The 19,619-nt window shown below is 59.1% G+C and overlaps 1 protein-coding gene across 5 annotated transcripts; it reads right to left on the reverse strand.

The window, feature by feature from the left end:
* Positions 1-968: 968 nt before the first annotated feature.
* Positions 969-19,557, reverse strand: SH3BP1 (SH3 domain binding protein 1). 5 transcript variants are annotated; one of them, XM_072844046.1, is made up of 19 exons: positions 17,504-19,557; positions 14,348-14,501; positions 12,032-12,080; positions 11,696-11,800; positions 10,561-10,637; positions 9,910-10,021; positions 9,722-9,798; positions 9,091-9,235; positions 8,480-8,548; positions 8,229-8,319; positions 7,660-7,805; positions 6,999-7,110; positions 6,553-6,634; positions 6,386-6,466; positions 5,824-5,940; positions 5,006-5,103; positions 4,290-4,449; positions 3,153-3,247; positions 1,041-1,806 (listed from the first exon to the last, which is right to left on the reverse strand). In XM_072844046.1, exons 4-19 carry the CDS (start codon positions 11,708-11,710, stop codon positions 1,394-1,396), a joined length of 1,890 nt encoding a protein of 629 aa, XP_072700147.1. In that variant the 5' UTR covers positions 11,711-11,800; positions 12,032-12,080; positions 14,348-14,501; positions 17,504-19,557; the 3' UTR covers positions 1,041-1,393. The 5 variants fall into 5 exon arrangements, with proteins under 5 accessions (XP_072700148.1, XP_072700147.1, XP_072700145.1 ...); XM_072844047.1 differs by lacking the exons at positions 14,348-14,501; positions 17,504-19,557 and adding an exon at positions 13,269-13,446 and having other exon boundaries at positions 969-1,173; XM_072844044.1 differs by lacking the exons at positions 14,348-14,501; positions 17,504-19,557 and adding an exon at positions 13,269-13,448.
* Between the last annotated feature and the right edge of the window lie 62 nt (positions 19,558-19,619).

Below are 19,619 nucleotides of genomic sequence, written 5' to 3' on the forward strand. Positions count from 1 at the left end.
CACTGGGGCACAGAGGCCAGAGGCAGAGGCACTCTGCGGCCAGAGGCAGCCTGCACTCAAGCACCCTGGGGAGGGAAGGAGCCGCAGCAACAGTAGCCAGTTGCCCAGGGCAGCCATGGGGTGACTTGGCTGCCTAGGTCCCCGCCTGGGGAGGCACGTGTCACAATTCCAAGTTGTCTGCGAACCTCTGAGAAGGCATTGAAGAGTTGACCTCCAGGAGCAACTAGAGCTCCAAAGACCTGGGAAAAGCCAAAAGCCACCCTGTCTCCCCTCTCTGAAGCTCAAATAATTTGTTCCCCAATGCCCTGGCCTTTTGCTCCAGTCTCAGGTGGTCTCCTTAGCCTGGAATGATCTTCCTTCTTCCCTTTTTCACCTGGTCAACTCCTAAAAGACTCCTCTCTGAGTCACCTCTTCCACGAGGAGGTTCAGCACAGAGCAGCCTCAGCGGTTTGCAGACAGAGCCAGCCCTGCTCCGCGAGGGGGCCTTGCCAGCATAGTCTGCGGACAGCAGGAGTTAGGGGAACTGGCAGCCACAGCAGCCAATGCTGATAGGGCACTTCTGTGCGCAAGGGTGGCGCAGTGGCCTTTACAGGAATGTGTCGTGTAGTCCTCAGAACACTTCTGGGGTGGAAATCACTGTGCCGTTCCCTGGCTGAGGAGGCTAGCATACTAGAAGTTAATAGCTCAGGCTGTGGGCAGCAGGCCCAGGCTCTGGAGTCCGTTAGACCTGGGTCCTGATTCCATGTCCCCGCCTCCCTTGCCTTGTGTCTGTTTGGCGGGTCTCTTTCTGAGCCTTGGTCTCCCCAACCTGTGAAAGGTAACGGGATTTACTTCCCAGGGAGAAGGTTCTATGGAAACCATACATGGAAAAGCACAGTGGATAGCACAGAGTATACGCTAAAAACGCTGGCTCTTTTTATTTCAGACAGGAAGAAAGGAAGGAGGCAAAAAATAGGAAGTATCTTCCCTTTCGTCCAAGTGGCTTCTTTATTTTGAGGGCAGAAAGAAAAAAAAAACCCAACTGTCATTTGGGCAGCTGCTCCAGTTTTGTCCAAAATAATTTATTTACCAGCCTTACAAAACAATATGTTGGCAAGAGAAAAATAACAGTCCCGTAGGTACAGGCAAGCCCCTCCTGCCTTCTGGTGGCTCCCCGGGGACCCTGCCAGGGAGCTGGAAGTCGGGTGAGGGGTCCCCAAGCCCAGGGTGGCTGCAGGAGGAAAAGATCTGGAAGTGGAGGACTGTCCTGAGTCCTCCTTGCCGTGGGGCCGACCCAGCGGGCACCAAGGCACTTGTAGGCAAAGGCTGGGGGACCCCACCCCTGGGAAGGGCAGGGCTGTGTCCAGGCGGACAGATGGGAGGGACAGGATGCTGGGGGCTGTCGCAGCCCCACTCAGTCGGTCTCTGAGGCAAGGCTCCTGGGCCGGGGTTGAGGGGGGATGGCTGGGGGGGTGGAGGTCCTGCCTACGGCCTCGGGGGCCCCTCCATCCTCTGTGGCTGCTCCCAGGTCCCCCTGCACAGGTGTGCTCAGAGAGAACGGGCTGGGTGAGGATGGCCCCGGGGAGGCCGGGCTGGGGGAGGCCGGTGAACGCCGGCTCTGGCGCCGGGTGGGCTGGGGAGGATTGGGGGGCAAGGGGGGTGGCACTGTGGGGGCCCGGAGGTTGCTGCCAACCAGACGGCGGGGCAGAGCCTGGGGGGCCACAGGGCTGCTAGAGCCAGGGGGTGTGAGGGGGGCTGGAGGGGAGGAGCGCATGCTGGAGACCTGGGGGGGCGGCATGGTGGGCCGGGCTGGCGCTGGGCGTTTGGCTGTGGAGGAAGGACAGGGGCAGTTAGGCATCCACACAGCCTGTGACCAAGCCACCAAGCTCCATGCTGCCTCAGGATCTTTGCATGTGCATTTGCTTCTGCCAGGAACACCCTTTCCGCGGCTGGTTCCTCATCACTTGGGCCGCTCACCTGTGCTAGAATACACTCCTTCCGCTGCCCTGCTCTAGTCCTATTTTCCTGTTATATTTTCTTTTTTTTTTTTTTTTTTCCTGTTATATTTTCTTCATAGAACTTGCTGCCCTCTGAAATGCGCTCGACTCCCTGACTAGAAGGGAAACTATGTGAGGCCACACCTACGTGGGCTTGGCTGGCACTGTTGGGGGCGCGGAGTGGGTGTTCACTACGTGTTTGTTGAATAAAGAACTGCTGGCTGTTTGCCCTGACTCCTGGGTCTTGCTCACCTCTCAGGAGCCCATCAGAAACACCCCACCCCAGTTTCTAACCTCATGAGGTGGCTGAGGGCCCAGGAGGCCTGCACTCTGGTCCTCACCCTGCCTCCACCCACTGGGGGTTTTTGGGCAAATCATGTGCCCCCTTAGGGCCTCAGTTTCCTCATTGGTTAGATGGGATGAAAGCCTGGACCTCCCCGGGCTGACACGAGGACTTTGGGGCAGTTGAGGGGCTGTGCTCCAGTGAGCACATATCCCTAGATGCCCCTTCCTGCAGGAAGGTCCCTCTGTGAAGTCACAGTCCTATCCTGCTGGGCCAGAGCTCCAGCTACCCCTTGGCTCCACGCTGTACCCCAGGTGCAGACTCCAGTGCCTCTGGGGCTGGCTGGGCCCTCTCATGTGTCCTGGTCCCCAGCAGTGACTTCCCATCTGAACCCTGGGCTTTCTCACCAGCTTGGCTTTAGGACAAGTCAACAGGTGAGTGCATCACAGGGGCTCATAGGAGCCTGAATTTCTGCTCACCTCCACCACTTCCCCACCTTGTTGCCCTGTGAAGCCTCCACCCCATCTTCTCTCCTCTTCGCTCCGCTCTCTGGACCCCTTCAGGGACTGGACACCATGCCCCCCAACTGCCACGATGGCTAAGCTTTAGCAAGCATTAACTATGCGCCAGGTGTGAGTCAGGCAGCACTATTTCACAAACAGCCCTACAAGGTAGGTGTGGTTACTGTTCTATTTCCACAGAGGAGGAGGGGCAGACATGGTGAAGTCACCTGCCCAAGGTCACAGGGCTGGAATCTGAACCCAGAGCGCCAGGCAGCAAACCTGGGCTCGTGGCCTCCCAGATTTCTGGCCTCCCCAGCTGTCTGAAAACATGAGATGGTCTGGATTGCTGGCCCCCCTTCCCTGCCCACCTTCTACCCCCTGCCAACTTACTCCTCCGAGCCATGTCCTCCGCTGGAGTGGCTGCCTCTGAGGGAGTCCTACTGACCTTGGGGGAGGCTGGTCTGGGGGGCGCCTCGGACTCTGTCCTGTGGAGGAAGGAGAGGGTCAGGGTCAGGTCTGGCCACCTCCCAGAAGTCTCCCGAAATCTTGGGGAGACTCCCAGTTGACAGGCCTTGTTTGAGTTCTTCCAGGATTTGTCCTGGGCCACCTTGTGGTAGGGCCTGGGATCTGTCCCCAAGATAGTCCCCCTGCCCTGCCCCCACTGGGGCCACAAGAAGATGCTTCTGGCCTTGGTCAGAGTTTGTATCCACTGGACCCCCGGCTTCTGTGTGAGGCTGCACCAGTGTCCATAGATCCCCGTGGGCCAGCAGGGCCTCAGCTCTAAGCCTCCCTGTGGTCTTCCCTGGCTGTTCTAGCCGCTAGAAGCCAGAGAGCAGCCGAGAAGCGGGAGGGGAGGCCATGGCTCATTCCTGGCTTCCTCCAGCTAGCTCTCTGCTCAGTTGCCTTCTCCTTGAGGAGGCCTTTCCTGATGCGCACCCTAAAGCAGCTGCCCACTCCAGCCTCCTAACCTGCTGTCTTCTGTTTAGGGACATGTCTCACTGCCTGGCACGACAGTATCTGTTTATGGGAGTGCTTGTTGACTCCCTCTGCCCCAGGAAAACAAGGTCTCAGGGCAGCATCTATCTGTCTTGCTTATCTGAAGAAAGTCACGGTTTGGGCCCTGGCAGTGTGATAACAGAACCATGCCTACTTGGTAGGGAGGCAACATGGTACCATGGAGCCCTTCTAGATTTAAAGGATCAAAGAGAAGACTGGAAGGTATTTACAAATTCCAACTGCCCAGCCCCTTTGTTCCCTAAATCCCCAGGGCCTGAAACAGTGCCTGGCACACAGGAGGTGCTCAGCAAACTGCCGCATACTGAACGCGGGAACACATCACAGGCCGAGAGGAATACGGCTTCTGAGTCTCCACCCCACCCCCTCCAAATGGGGAAACCTGGTATTTGGGTATGAAAACACAATAATCACCTTTCCTAAAATGCTGCTGGAAGTCCTGAGATGGTGCCTCAGGCCGATGTCTTGGGGCAAAGACATTCATGGGGGTCATTCATATCCATCGGTCCTTACCTTTCCTTGGGGGCCAGTGAGGCTGGGGTCGGGGCTGGGGCCGGGACCGGGGCTGGGGCGGCTGCCACCATCGTTGGAAGCTCCTCAGCAGCTGGCCTGTTGCTGACCTTGTCCTGGGGGCCAGGGGCTGAGAATAGGCTTGACACGTTGAAGTTGATGTCTGCAGACAGAAGGAAGCGGGTCTGAACTTGCAGAACCTCTGCCAGCTGCCCTTAAAACCTAGGCCAGGGTCAGGACCGTTGTCCCTTTCCCCTGACAGTATGTGGACCCTGTTTCACCTTCCCGCTCCCATGTGAGCCTTACAACAATCCCGCAAGGCAAGCAGGATCATCCCCATTTTACAGATGAGACACTGAGGCTCAGAACAGGGAAGCAATGAGCTCCAGGCTTCGTGGTGAGTTCGTGGAGCTGCCAGGGACTGAAGCGGAGTCTGAAGGACACCGAGCTGGGCAGATGAGGGCACAAAGGGATAGGTTCACAAAGGCAGGCACTTCGGGGTGCCTGGGTGGCTCAGTCAGTTAAGTGTCTGCCTTCGGCTCAGGTCATGATCCCGGGACCCTGGGATCAAGTTCTGCTTTGGGCTCCCCGCTCAGCAGGAGTCTGCTTCTCCCTCTCGCTCTGCCCTCCACCCCTGCCCTGCTTGTGCTCTCTCTCACAAATAAATAAAATTAAAAAACAAAAACAAAAAACCCCAAACACAAAGGCAGGAGCTTCACCTCCAGGGAAGAGGGTGTCTGCGTTCTGTATCAGAGCCTCCACCACGCCCACCACCTGGATGGATGACACTGAGGCGGCGTCCAGCTGGGCCTGGTCCCTGGGGCAAAAGGGAACAGAAGTAAGCCGTCCATTTCCTAACAGTCTTCGTGACCCTAAGTCCCTTTCTGGCCCAATCACATCAAGTGCCCGTTCTCAGAAAAGCTCGCAGACGGCCAGCAGATGGCCAGCATGTTGCTCACATGCCCGACGTTCCCCCTCCTTCACCCACGACAGGTGTCACTAGTCAGAATGGTTTTTCCCTCACAGTTCGTGGATCAAGGGAGCCTCTACCAAGTAATCATCCTCAGCAGATGAATGAAATCTTTTTGCCATCAGTGACCAGGTGCATTATAATGACCCTTCACATACCCCACACTGCACTTTATAGCTTATAAACCATTTCTCCATTCGTTATCTCATCTAATTCCCAAAGCAAAAATCCTCAAAGTTTGTAGTTTCTCTCCAATTTACAGATGAAGAAATGGAGGTCCAGAGAGTGCCTCCCTGAAGCATTTCTGGAAGGGTGAGGGGTGGGGCTAGAACCAGATCTCTGGGCTCCCAGCCCTCCAAGCACCCCCCTACCATGATCACCCAACGCCTAGCTCCAAAGCCCTGTGGGGTCCGTGTTCCCTTTGGGCTGCTCCTCACGGCAGTTTCTTGAGAATAGGAGCCGCTCAACCCACTCCAAGGATGGGGAAACTGAGGCCCAGGGAAAACATAAGCAGGAGATGGTTGGAGTGGGTGACTGCCACCTTCCTCCCAACCTGTGGCCCCTCACCCTTCTTTCTCAGGGGGCCACAGCAGGTTGGGCCCCAGGACGATGGCGATGTTGCTGGGCGTCATCTTATTCACCTCCTGCTCCTCAGCCAGTCGTGCCAGGAACTTCATCAGGTACCTGGGGAGGCAGAAGGTGGGCTTGGCCAGGGACAGGGGCAAACTGCCCACGAACACCACAGATGCTCCTGAGGCCTCAGAATTCCTCAGCCTGGGGTTTCCAAAGAGAGGCAAAGGTCCCCCTCAGGATGGCTTAACATTTTTTAACAGTTAAATTAGCTGATCTGCTGAGTGCCACGTGTGTGTCAGGTGCTGGGCTAAGCTGCGAATCCCCCAGCCACCCTGCGGGGTAGGGACTGCCGTGCTGTTTTCCAGGTGAGGGCACTGAGGCACAGAGAGGTCAAATCACCTGGCCAGGGCCACACAGCCGCAGAGGTGGGAATTTCAAGCCAGGTGATGTGACTTCAGAGGTTTAGTTCAATGTCTAGTATAAAACACATGACTAGCACATCTTAGCTGTGTTTTTGGAAATACTGTTGAGGCCAAGGGGGCAGGCTCAGGCTCACCTGAGGTTGTTGAGGCTCTCCGGGGGCAGTCGGCTGCACACCTCCTGGAGGGCCTCCAGCCGGGCCCCTGGCTCCTTCAGGCTGGGGACAGGGAGAGACCTGGTGAGCCAGTCTAGGGCCCCAGGGCCCCACCCCTGCAGCCCTGCCTTCCCTAGCTCCCACCTCACCTGGCTGCCCTCATCCAATCGTCATAGAGGTCAAAGGTCATCAGAGGCTCTGGAAGCTCCCGCAGATAGGACTTGAGGGCACCTGAAATGGTGGTGGGGGTGTTGGACACAGTGCCCGAAGCCCCCACCTCCACCCCAGTGCCTAGCTCTCTCCATCTGTTAGGGACTAAGCCCTCGTTCACACTAACGTGTGCAGGTCTGATCATTTCTTTGGGCCGTGGGTCTTCTGGAGAAAATGATGAAGTCCAGTGAACTTGTTCCCAGGAGAATGTACATGCACTGCAGGGGGTTCATCACGGACGCCCCCCCCCCCCTTTTATGAACCCGCCTCCTGAGGGCTCGATTATCAGGCCTTCAGCCAACCATCACGGGAGCATTTCTGGCAGCTGCGGGGAAGGGATCTAGGGGGAAGGCCCCCTCCTCCCTGGGCTCCTGGGAGCAGGCACCTGCCACGGCGTGGGGGTCAGAGCAGAACTCCTGCAGGCTGCCGGGGTCCGAGGCCATGGTCTGCTTGAGGCGCTTCAGCACTGAGGCTCCAGCGGCCAGACGGAAGAGGCCCTGGGGTATGAGAGTGAACGGGTGGGGGAGTCACGGAGGGGTGGGCAGGGACGGACACCCTGGCGGGAGACAGGTGTCTGGATAGGAGTGGAAGGGAGAGAGGAGGCTGGCAGCACTGTCAAGACGTCTAAGTTGGTCTCTGAGTAGAGTTTGGCCTCCTCAGGGTCTGTCCTCAGGAAAGGAGCTGAAGACGAGCGACAGCCAGATGCCTGGGATGGATGAGGGCCTGTGCAGTCGTGACTGCACCATGGGGGGTGCCCAGCTTCACTGCCACCCCCTCATGTGTCACTGGGCATGTTTTCCTCTTGGCCTCCGACTCCGACTTGGAAAGTGGAGCCAGTGAAGGGTTGTGGGGATAACTAAGTGTCAAGGCCTTAATAGCACAATGGCTGCCTCACGAGCATCACTGAGTGCCAGTTTGACCTCCGGAGGCTGTGGCCTCACAGGCACCTGGGCTCTAATGGTGGGATGACAACCACAGCCGGAGCAGTATGTGGAGCGGTGGCACAGAACCAGGTGCCCCGCCCTGACCTGCCCCCTGGGCCCCACCTCTTCCTTCATGCCCTCGGAAAGCAGCATCCTGACGCAGGCCTCAATGGGCAGCGCGATGTCCCGGCCCAGCTCTTGCAGATGGGTTCCCAGTGACACCCCATACACCCTGAAGAAGGGGGCGGCCATCATCGAGGGGGAGGGGTCTGCAGGGACGAGACAGATCAGCGGCCCAGGGTCCTCCCATCCCTGGCAGCCAGGGCAACCCCCTCCCCCCCCGCCCCGCCTTCCTCGAGGACTACTGCCTGGGCCAGTGGTACTACCTCCCACCCAACCCTCCAGGCCACATATCTGGAAATCACCCAGCATCTCTCTGGAATCCACCCACCTCCACTATTTCTGCCCTGCTCCAGGGCCCCTCCCTTCTTCCTAAAGGACTCCTGTCTTGCTCCCTTCACTCCATCCTCACACAGCAGACTACCTCTCCACCACAAATCGAATCAGAACTAATCTGCCCTGAACTCATCCATGGCTCCCTATGGCCTTTCAGGATGGAGCGCAAGCTTCTAAGCATGCCCTGAGTGGGGCTGGGTCCGGGGTGTGGGGCCAGGCCCGGCCTGTGTCCCCACCTGCTTGGCTGTGGTTCTCCCTCAGCTCAGCCAGGGCTGTGTCCAGCGAGCTCAGAGACTTGCGATGGTAATCCGCTTGAATCTCCATAAGCTGCAGAGACAAGTGGGGGACCCCCGGGGGAGTGAAGGAAGCTGTGCCTCCCTGGAGTCCGTGAGAACACACCCCTCCCTTCCACATCCTGAAGGATGTCCCAGTGGCCCCTGATGTCCACCCTTGAGTTCCAGCAGCTGGAGCCCAGTCTTGAACTCACATGGATGAAGTAGTTGGCATACGTGTCCTCCTTGGTGGCAAAGTGGTATAGGTCGGCCAAGTATTCATCCTTGGAGAGAGAGAAAGGGGAGGGCTCACCAGTGAGGCTGGGGCCCAGGGGCAAGCTGAGACCCTGAGGCACAGAGAGGGGTTAGTGACTTGTCCAAGCTGTACGTGGAGGGCCCTGGCCAGTTCTCTCTCTGCTACGGTTTGCATTTGGGGACACGGGAACCCGTTGAACTCTTGAAGGGCTTTTATAGCCTCTAGCCCTCATCTCTGTGCCACACACCTTAGCACAGTGGTTTGCATTATTCCCCATTCATTCCTTGACTCACTCAACAAACACGCCAAGACCATGGCAAACACAAGTCCCTGCCTCCCAGGAATCATGTGTGCGGTGTAGACAGAAGAGGCCATGAGCTGGTGGCTGAGCACAGAGCTTGGGGGCTGACTGCCTGGACTCAAATCCTGGCTCTGCTGTTTCCCAGTTGTGTGGCCTTGAGTGGGCACATCACCTCTCTGGGCTTCAGCTTCCTCTTCTGTGAAATGGGGAGGGGACCCGCCCGCCCTTGCCTCCCCCTCACAGCCGGGGAGCTCCAGGCGCCCACTCACCTTGCACTGCTCCACCTTCCTCTTCAGCTCCTCCTCCTCTTCCTTCAGTGTCTCCACCTTGGTGGCCGTGGCTGTATGGCTGTAACTTCCAGGGCCACTGCCCAGGCCCTGACTGCTGCCTGAGTTCTTAGCTGCCTGAGTGAGCCTGGTAATGATCCCCAAGTGGGGTGGTCAGTGTCCCCCTGCAGCACGTCCAGATCCAAGTGTCCCCTCCATATGCCTGCCCACCCAGGATTCTAGGGTTTAGGGATGAACATCCCAGAGCTCCGCTGGCCCTGGGCCTCACCCACGCCTGAGTCGCGAGTGCTCAGGGCCTCCCCCTGGTGGTGGGCTTGGTGATTAAGGCCACCCAGCTCCAGAGTGGAGGGTGGGGGCCTCCTGCAGGCCAGGGATCTTGGAGGATCATTCCTGGCTATCCGAGGCTCTGGGGTTACGTGCAGCTGGCAAGAGCGCGTGCACACACATGTTCACAGAGGCACTCTTACAGGTGCATTCCTAAACGCTAGATGTGTGCACAAGTACTCACACTAACTCTACCCAGTGGTCCCTGCTGCATCCTCCTAGTGTGGCTTCTGGCCACCTCTGTAGGCTGACCTAGGTGCGGACCCCACCCAGGGCCTATGGCTCCCACCTGCTCTTAAGGGTGTTCCAGTCGGAGACCAGCTTCTGCAGGCTTTTCTTATGCTTGAGGATGGCTGGCAGCTCCTCCTGGGGGTAGGCACAGGGAGGGAGGGGGTCAGCGGCCGAGGAGGTTGGAGTTGAGGCTGGGGGAGCGGAGGGCTGGGGATGGGGTGAGGATGGGGAAGTGGGGAGGGTCACCTCACTCAGCCTGCTGAGTGGCTGCAGAACATCCCTCTCCAGGGTCATCTCAAACTCGGCCAGAATGCGGGCCAGCTGGTTCTGAATAGCACAGCTCATCTCTAGGGCTTTCCTGTGGACACAACACCAGTGGGCCCAGCGCTCCCGCAGCTCCTCACCCCCATCTGGAAACACTTGGGGGGTCTCCTCCCTCCCCATCACCTCCTGCCCCTTCTATCTCTCCTACATCTTTTCTGAGCCAAACACCCTCCCAGGGATCCCTGGGTGGCGCAGCGGTTTGGCGCCTGCCTTTGGCCCAGGGCGCGATCCTGGAGACCCAGGATCGAATCCCACATCAGGCTCCCGGTGCATGGAGCCTGCTTCTCCCTCTGCCTGTGTCTCTGCCTCTCTCTCTCTCTCTCTCTGTGACTATCATAAATAAGTAAAAATTAAAAAAAAAAAAAAATTTAAAAAAAATAAAATAAAAAAAAAAACAAACACCCTCCCAGACCTGGCCGCCCTCTCTGACCTGGACACTGCCCCCCGGCGCAGACACGACCCTCAGCCTGGTCATCCTCCCGTTGTGGACGCCCTTCCACACCTGGACCCCCTCCCAGCTCAGATCCCCCTTTGGCATCTCTGGGTGAGGGACGGGGCCCTGTCTGTGCTCACCCCATGCTGGAATCGGGGTCCAGCTCCTTGAAGCTCTCGGCCATCGTGGTGGACAGAGCCATGAGGGGGAGCTTCTTCTGCAGGAAGGGCAGGCCGGGCTGTGAGCACCTGCTGGGTCTCCCTCCACCCCACCCAAGCATGTAGACAGTTCCTCGGGGACGGAGCCCCACTGAGGCACTGAGCATGGACAGGGGAGCAGGGAAGCCAAGATGGCCACAGTCTTAGGTGGGAGTGGAGACAGGATGATGACCAGGCATGGCTGAGCGACATCTCCCTGTGACCATGTCCCCCACCCCGTCCCATCTGGGGTGCCCTTTTCGCCTCCCAGAAACGAATCCACTGAGCACGAAGGGATGACCAAGTACCCTCCCACACCAGAAAACTAAGAAGAGGGGGCATGGAGCTTGCCCGAGTTCACACAGCTGGAAGGAGGACAGAGGCGCTAGGAGCTCCCTGGGAGTGGGGCTGTTCCCCTGCCCCAGGGGAATCTGTGGCTTGGCCTTAGTCACTGCTGAACTCAAAACCCTCCCACCTACAAGTTACGAAGAGCACCAGCTTGGGTCAGAAAGACCAGGGATTAAATCTCAGTTCTGCCACTTATTAGTCGTGTGACCTTGAGACTTCACCTCCTGGTGTCCATTTCCTCATCTGTACAAAGTGCTAATGAGGGCAGCCTCCTCCTAGGGGTGTCGTCAGCGGTAAGTGAGACAACACGTTGACACAGCTGAGCAACAGACTAGCAGTCACCGGTCTACAAATGCTCGCTGTGGATTGATACCGGTGAGTATTAATATCAGCCCAAATGCCACTTCCTTCAGGAAGCCCTCCCACACGGCCTCAGTTCAGAGGCCTGCTCTGGTCCGCTCTGGGGCTGACCAGACAGAGAAGTTCAGGTGCTGTAGGAGGCCTGGCTCTGCCTCAGGGGAGTCCGTGCAGATGGGACCAGGGTCAAGAAGGGGGTGGGGAAGAGATACAGCCGTGTCACTGGGGTGCCTGAAGGGTCTTGGGACAATGCAGGCCCCACCCCCTCAGAGCCAGAGACTCAGATGGGCAGGGAGACCCCAGCCCTGCCCTCACTCCCCCACTGGGCAGAGGTGTCCTGTCCAGGCCCCAACTCCCTGGGACCCCCACTCACCACCCGCTTGTCCATGTCCGCCCCGCTCTGGCCCTGCAGACAGGCCTGCAGCCGTTTGTGGACATTGTGGGCTGCTCGCTTGGCCGGCTCCAGGCGCTGCTCTACCTGGAGAGGGGGTCGGGGTTTATGGATCATAGGAGGTGGTTGCCCCCTGCCCCCCACTGCCCCATTCTTTCCCCGAGCAGGAGCCACTTTTCTCTTCCCTCCTCCTGGAGACCATGGCCAACAGCTTGGGGGATGACTCAACCGGGTCCCCCAAATGGCGTCCTCACGCGGCCCTCTGCTAACAGCTTGCACAGGCCTGCCTTGCCACCCGCTGCCGGCCCAGGCATGTACCTGCTGCAGGTCCTCCCCAAGGAACTCAGCCGTCTCTGTCTCCGGGGTGCTGTGGGGGAGGGAGGAGCTTCTGCTGAGGCCGCCCAGGTTAGGAAACCCCCTGCCTCCCCCTGCCCCCTCAGCAGGGCACCTGGACCCCTGTTGCTTCCAGGGCCCCTCCTCTTGGGGCCCGCCCTGGGTGGCCTGCCTGTCAGCCTCATCCCAGTCGGAGCACATTCCATGGGGGCGGGAATAGGATACGAGGCTTTTTCCTCCTCCACCCAGGGCTGTGTCCTGAGAGAGGGTGGATGAAACCCAAGGCGGTGAGGTTGGGAAGCCACCCCAGCCTCTTCTGCTGACCCTGGGGAGAGGAGGCCAGGCAGGCCCCAAGAACGGGAAGTGTGCGAGCTCAGACTCCTGGGCTGTCAGTCATGCAGGAGTCAGGACTGCAGTGGTGTGCAAGCCCTGAACCCCTGTTCAGGGACACTTGGGGACACTGAAGCCCAGAGCAAGGGCGCCTGACTGCCGAGGCTCACATAGGCATCCATGCGGTGGGAGACTAGAGCCAGGCCTTTGGACTCTCAGTCCCCTCCCCTGGGCCAAGAGAATGGGAAACTCCCAACACAGAGGGAAGAGGAGAGAAGACAGGCCTTGGGAGCTCCCCAAACTTCTGGCCTCCACTCCACCGGCTCTGGGGGCCAGCTGGTGAGAACAGAGACCTGGGGATGTTTCCACCTGAGGCTGGGAAAAGCAGAAGCAAGATAGAGAAGCTGGAGGCCTCTGGGCTGGGGGTGGGGTGGAGGGGGAGAGGCACAAAGCAGGACAAGAGGCCCCTCCTCCCACCACAGGGACCTAGTCTCCTCTCCTCCCCCAAGGTTTGGGGCCCGATCGCCCCCAATTGCCCCCGATCGCCCCCACTCCAGGCGACCAGAGATGGTTAGCTGTCCCCATTGTACAGAGGGGACAAGTGAGGCCAGGAAGGACCGTTCGCTCAAGAGGCTCATGGAGGCCGAGAAGACCCAGCATCCCTGATCCTCCCTGCACGCAGAGGGCTGGGGGTGCCCCCTTCCCCAAAGGGCCTTGCCCCTCCCGCTCTGGCCGGGCGTGGGGGTGGCTCTCGGAGGCGGGGGAGCGACGGCAGGGCTCTGGCCGGTCCGAGGGTGTCTGTCCCGCCGTCCCCAGCCTCCCCGCCCCTCGACGGCCGCTAGGGTCCGGCGGGGGTGAGTGTGGGGCGGGGAGGGAGAGGGTTGACACTCACCGTCCCAAGCTGCCCGTCTGGGCCAGCTGCCGCATGCGATGCAGCTGCCTCTTCATCATCTTGGGCGCGGGCGGGGGGCCGCGGGGTCACGGTGGGGGGCGAGGGCCCGGCAGCCCCCGGCCCAGCCTGCCTGCGCCCGCAGCGCCGCGCTCGCCCCGGATGGGTGGGCGGCGCTCTCCGCTTCCTGGGCCGGCGGCGCTCGGGCGGCCGCTCGCTCCCGCCCCCTCCGCGGCGACTCCGCCCCCGGCCCCCAGGTCACTCCTCTCTCCAAGTTTGTTTGCTCGCTCGCCCCCGGCTTCCGGGCCCCCCGCGGTCCCCGGCCGGTCCCCGCGACTCGTCGGGCGGTCCACAGGTTGGTGGCGGCCCCGCCCCCGGCCCCGCCCCGCCCGGTGGCGGGAAGCAGGTAAGCCGGCTCCTGCCACCTCGCGGCCGGACTCTGGGCTCCGCCCCACGCCAGCCCCCGGCCCGGGGTTTCGGTCCCGCACCCCTCTTAAAGGTAAAGAGGGCCCCGCAGGCCTCTCCGGCCCGCGCCGGCGCACCCGGGCCTGCCGAAGGGTGCTGCCCTGGGCTCCTCTCCGAAGGACCTCCTGGCCACCTCGAGCTAGAGATGACCCCTGCCTGTTCCCCTACTGGAGACTTTGGAGACTGGCCAGGACTTCGGCTTCCTGGGGCCACTGTGTTGCTTTGTGCCCTTGGACAAGGCACTAGAACTCTGGACTTGCTCTTTAATGGTCTGATGGGCCAACTGAACTGCCCATCCTGGAGAGCGGACAAGATAACCTTGCCTGTTCCCGTTGTCCCTTTAAGGGGGGGGGTGCCCCACCCTCCAGAGCAGCTCCCTGACATCCAGCTCCTTCCCAGCCCCAGCACAGTTCTCTCCCCCGTCCTTAAAGCCTCTCGTTCCAGCAGACTTTGTGAATCCTTGCCCTTCCTCTTGTAAGACAGTGAGGTGAGTGCTGCTCTGAGCCCCCAGACTCAGTGGTAGTGATTCTTGGCCCTCCACCCAAAACACAGTTGGGCATACACTAGGTGCTTCATAACTGTTAGTTAATACAAAATGAGGGACTTTAGGGGAGCACCTGGATGACTCAGTGGTTGAATGTCTGCCTTCAGCTCAGGGCATGATCCCAGGGTCCTGGGATCCAGTTCCGCATCCAGCTCCCTGCACAGAGCCTGCTTCTCCCTCTGCCTGTGTCTCTGCCTCTCTCTCTGTCTCTCATGAATAAATTAAATCTACCAAAAAAAAAAAAAAAAAAAAAAAGGACCTTAGGAAACAGTAGGGTCTCCTTACTCTGAACCCCTGGACCCCTTCGGCATTAGGGACCCCAGGGAGAGTGGGAGGGGGAGAGACAGCCGTATGGTCTTGCCCAGCCTTTGCTTTGTTGGGAGTTTTAACTCAGTTTGAGGATTACTTGAGCGCCTACTGTGTGTGGGTAGGCAGACTGGGTACTTCATGGGGGCAGGACCTTGGCCTCAGACAGGGGCCCTGCCACAGGGCGAGCACTCACTGGGTGCTGGCTGCTTGCTCCTCCAGGCCCCTGAAGGGAGAGCCAGACCGGCCCAGCAGGAGTGGGGAGGAGGTGAGAAGGGAACCCTCTAGCTGCTGCTGCTGCTGCCGCCGCCGAATCAGAGCCTCACAGCCCCTCAGCCCCGGGGCCCACCTGAGTGTGGAATCCACTGGATCCAAGGCTCAAGCTGGCATAAGGAGATCCCAGGCAAGGTTTCTTAGCCCACCTCCCTTTCACCAACTGGAAGGCCTCTGGAGGAAATTCTAGAAAAGGGGCAGGGCTTGAGGAATGCCTTGATGGTGGGAGAAATCAGAGTCCAGTCTAGACCTGGCTTCTTCAGATGCGGGGTTAGGGTTTGCAAGGTTTGGGTTCCAGTCCTGGCCTTTCCCAATTCCTCACTGGCCAGATCCCAGAACATCAGGGTGGTTCAAGTCTCCCCCCATTTCTGCAATGGGCACAGCCTACTGTGTGCACGAGTAGGAAGCTGAAGACTCCTAAGCCAGCAGCTTGACACCAGGTGCCACTGTCTTGCTGTCTCAGAAATCTGTGGGTTACAGGGTGTTCCCACCCTGTTTCAGCCTGCCTCCAGCCTGGAACACACTGGGCTGGGTTTGCCCACTTCTTCAGCTCCTCTCAAGGTCCCTGAGGGCAAGGTCTGGCTTCTACCTTTGTCCCCTCTAGGCTCGCCCAGGCCTGGGCCCCAGCTTGGGTCCGCAGGGGGGTCAGGACACTTGGGCCATAGCAGTAGCAGCTGAAAACCACCAGGGTCGTCTAATCAGCGCGGTGGAGCTCTGCACCTCTCACCCAGGCTCCCCTTCGGTCTGGCCCAAGAGCTCTTCTCTGTCTGGTCTGGGTGGGGCTGCTGTGCCTCTGGGTTGGATGAGGGGTATGTTTTAGGGTATATTTAAGCTTGAGCACACTTGGATGCTGAATCATAAAAGTTTGGAAGCCCCAAAGGTTGGATCATTGGCTGTTCCTTCGAAGGATGTTGTAATCAGAGACTTTTGGACACTGGAAATTATATCAGTGAATGTTGAGATCGTAGTTTTAGAAGCGCAGATGCATGGGGGCGGGGGGGAGGGCGCACTTCAGAGGTCACCAACACCATCTCCAATCACAAGAGCTTTTCACACTGCCTTGTGAGGGCTTGTCGACTTGGCTGGCTTTCCTCTGCTCGTGCCGAATCCTGCGTGGCCTAGCAATGTGCCATGGTCCCAGGAGCTCAATAGACCGGGCTGACTTGAATGCAAGTGAAGGCATTGCATCAATGGACACTTATTTCCAACCCAGAGACAGTAAGAACAGAGCTCAAGTGTGTGTGGATGAAACCGGCCAGCTGGGCTCAGCCTCGAACTAGCTGGGTGACCTTGGGTGAGGTAGTCCACCTGTCTGAGCTCAGTGTCCTGGGTAAAATGAGAACAATAGTGGGTACCTGACAGATTCTTTTGAGGACTAAAGGAGTTTCTACGTAAAATGCTTTTAACAGGCCCTGCTCCTTGTTATCCAGCCTGCAAAGTCTGGAATGAAAAGACTCTTGCCTCCATTTCTGCCTAGTTGCCCCCTAAATGTGTCCTGCTGCCTTCTTGGGACAATAGCACTTTTTTTTTTTTTAAAGACTTTATTTATTCATGAGAGACACAGAGACAGAGAGGCAGAGACACAGGCAGAGGGAGAAGCAGGCTCCATGCAGGGAGTCTGACGTGGGACTCGATCCCGGGACTCCAGGATCAGGCCCTGGGCTGAAGGCAGGCGCTCAACCGCTGAGCCACCCAGGTGTCCCATAATAGCACATTTTTTTCACATACTTGCATACATCTCCCAGTAAGGCTGGCACCATAATCCCCATTATCCCCTACTGATAAATAGGCCAAGGCTCCGGGGCACCAGGTCCATCCCCAGGTCCCTCACGGTTATGTGGTAGAGGCCAAGTTAGAAAGCTGACCTGAGGGACACCTGGGTGGCTCAGTGGTTGCGCGTCTGCCTTTGGCTCGGGTTGTGATCCCGGGATCCTGGGATCGAGTCCCATGTCGGGCTCCCTGCATGGAGCCTGCTTCTCTCTCTGCCTGTGTCTCTGCTTCTCTCTCTGTGTCTCTCATGGATAAATAAAATCTTAAAAGAGGAAAAAAAAAATCAAGCTGACCCGACAGGCTCCCAAGCCCTCACATGCATGCCAGATGCCACTGCTTGGAGGCTCCCGAAATGCTGCCCCCTGCCCCCTCCATCCCCACGGCTGCCTCCCGGGGGCAAGCCTGGGACAGCCTGGGAAGTGTCAGCGGGTGAAGCTCAAGCAGAACATGCGCAGGGAGGCCAGTGGCTGGCGCGGAGGTGATGGTAGCTGGGTCGGCTGCGGGGCCACTGGATTGAGCAGGAACGTCACGTTACGGACACTTGAGCAGATCGCTTGTTTGTGGTCCTACCAGGGCCGGGCTCTGAGTGGAAGCTTCTGCCCAGGGTGGCCAGGCCTGCGGGGTGATTTCTGGGGCTCTGAGAACTTGCCTGCCTCCTTCCCAAGCCAGAAGCACTTTCCCAGAAGGAAACCCTAGGAGGGGCAAAGGCAAGAGGACTTCCCAATCCTGACAGCCCTCCAGAGTTTGTGCGCTGATAACCCTGGCTTCAGGGTACAGCGGCCCACGGAGGGCTGGGGAGAGAGGGCTCCTCGGGAGACCAGGGTGCGGGGCGGGGGTGGGGTGGGGGGTGCACACAGCGTGCTGCCGGAGGGCACCTCACCTGACAGCTGGTTGGACTCGCCCTAATGTGTGCCCTCAGGCATTTACAAGCTCTGTGAGCCTCGATTTTCTTGTCAACTCTTGTCACTGCAGGCAGTTCTGAGGACGAGTGCCAGGCCAGGCCTCGGGCTGGCTCCTGTGCCCTCCTCCTGTGCAGATAGGGGCAGAGACAGGCTCTCAGGCGGGTGGCGGCCCCTCGGGTCCTGGTGGCTGCCACAAACAGATGAGCAGTGTGCTGTAGTTGCCAAAAAAGAAACCCAAACGAGCTGCTTTCTCCAGCCGCATGAATAGAAGTGGAAGTGTGGCTTCGGGGTCTGGGAAGTCCCACTGCTCCTGGCGGGGGGGTGGGGGTGACCCTTCAAGGCAAGAGAACCCCCCTTCCCTGTTCCACCACGAGGACTCCAGAGGCTCTGGGTCTCCTGAGCGGTGCTCCAGACCTCTGGCCAAATCCACACACGTTATTTGGGGAGTGATTCCTCCAGGGAGTGGAGCCAGCGGAGGGTCACCTTCCATCATCAGACTCCACCCCCAGCCCTGCAGACAGATGCGGGCTCCCTCCCAGCTCGTGTGACATGCTGAGCTCCTGGCTCACAGGTTCCATGCCAGCCTGTGGGCTGACCGCGGGGCCATGCCTCGCATGCAGGCCGCTCAGAGGCACCTGCAGGACGGCAGATGGTTGGGATGGATTGACTAGGAAAAAGGGAAGGTGGTAGGTCAGGAAGATGAAAAGGGATAGCCCTGTCCCTGCAACATCTGGTCACCCCATGCCAACACTTTGGTGACCAGTCTGCTCAGGGACTCTTCAGAAGGCTTCAGAGAGGCCTTACAGCTCCCCAGGTCCCTTCCCACAATCAAAGAGGAACCCAAGGGCCAGAGAAGGAAGCATCTCCCTCAAAGTCACACAGCAAGCCCGGGACCCCACTGGGAGCAGGTGGAGACTCCCAGCCCGAGGCTGCACCCAGTCCCATCCCACCCTGCAGCACTTCCACAGTTAGGACAAGATCGTACTGCAAATGGTGCTTCTGGGACTTAAGGGCAGCATCACAGGGAATAGGGTTTCGTTTCATTTAGAAGAACCTTCCTACTACAGACTCTTTCAGGGACATCACAAGTGTCCAGGTGGAGTTTGGCCCAGCAGAGAAGGGAACATGAATCAGGCCATGTGGCTGGGGGTATGCAGGGGTCCGAGTGTGTGGAAGCCCCACTGCAGGAGGGCTGAGTCTGGGGAGGGGGGTTCCCGTGGTGATGTGAGGCACATCCAGTGAGACCTGGCATGGAGAAACCCCCCTCATTTGCTGAATGGAAAGGAGTGCCCAGGCTGGGGAGTGAGCATGCTGGGCTCTGGGAAGACCAGCGGACTGGGCTGTTCTCCAGCACCTCCCAATAGTATCTGTGGAAAGGGGTTCAGCCTGGGAAACACTGGGTTAGGCAAAGTGAAACTTTTTTAAATGCAGGACTTCTCATCGGCTACTAGGGAAGAGAGATGGCGGGCAGCCTTGTCCAGACCTATCTCAACGGGAACCCCCTCCTGCAGAGCAGTACGGAGGTCTGACTCCACACCACACCGGGCCGTGCCCTGGACTAACTCCCCCTAACGCTGGCTTGCTCTCAGCTTCCTGGCAGAGCCATTCCCCAGGGACTGGACCAAGTCTCCCAGTGAAAACTCTGGTAACACCAGGGGGTTAAGTGTGCCCCAGCTGGGACTGGCAGGGGGCCCAGCGCAGCATCCCTGGGCCTCTCTAGAAACATTCTGCTGCAATTAGCACCCTGCTTCCTGGGAGCAGCCTCTGGGGAAAGCGAGAAGAGAAGCCGAGGCAGGGCCCTCAGGGGTGTGCAGGCCGCAGTTGTGTTTGGAGGGCTGAGAGCAGCAGGCGGAAGTTGTGCGCAACAGGGGGCCTCCCACTCAGCGTCTGCAGCAGCTGGGGCTCCTGGCAGGCAGGCCTGAGCGGCCACTCACTTCCAGCTGGGACGGCTCTGGGCCCGCCACAGCCCTGGGCCCTCTCTGGTGACTCAGCACCGCCAAGGGCCCCCAAGCAGGGCCTCTTCCTGTGAAGGGCTCAGGGGTGATGAGGAGGAGAACCCTGGCTGGATGGCCAAAGACTGGGCTGGGGAGGCCT

This window comes from Canis lupus, chromosome 11, assembly GCF_048164855.1.
Source record: "Canis lupus baileyi chromosome 11, mCanLup2.hap1, whole genome shotgun sequence".
In the NCBI taxonomy this organism is placed as follows: Eukaryota; Metazoa; Chordata; class Mammalia; order Carnivora; family Canidae; genus Canis; species Canis lupus.

Coding starts and splice junctions, on each gene's coding strand:
- SH3BP1 (XM_072844044.1), bottom strand. CDS start 13,327: ATGATGAAGAGGCAGCTGCATCGCATGCGGCAGCTGGCCCAGACGGGC. Junction 7,111..7,659: donor CCGAGGGCATGAAGGAAGAG/GTGGGGCCCAGG, acceptor CTCATACCCCAG/GGCCTCTTCCGTCTGGCCGC. Junction 6,467..6,552: donor GATTGGATGAGGGCAGCCAG/GTGAGGTGGGAG, acceptor CCCTGTCCCCAG/CCTGAAGGAGCCAGGGGCCC.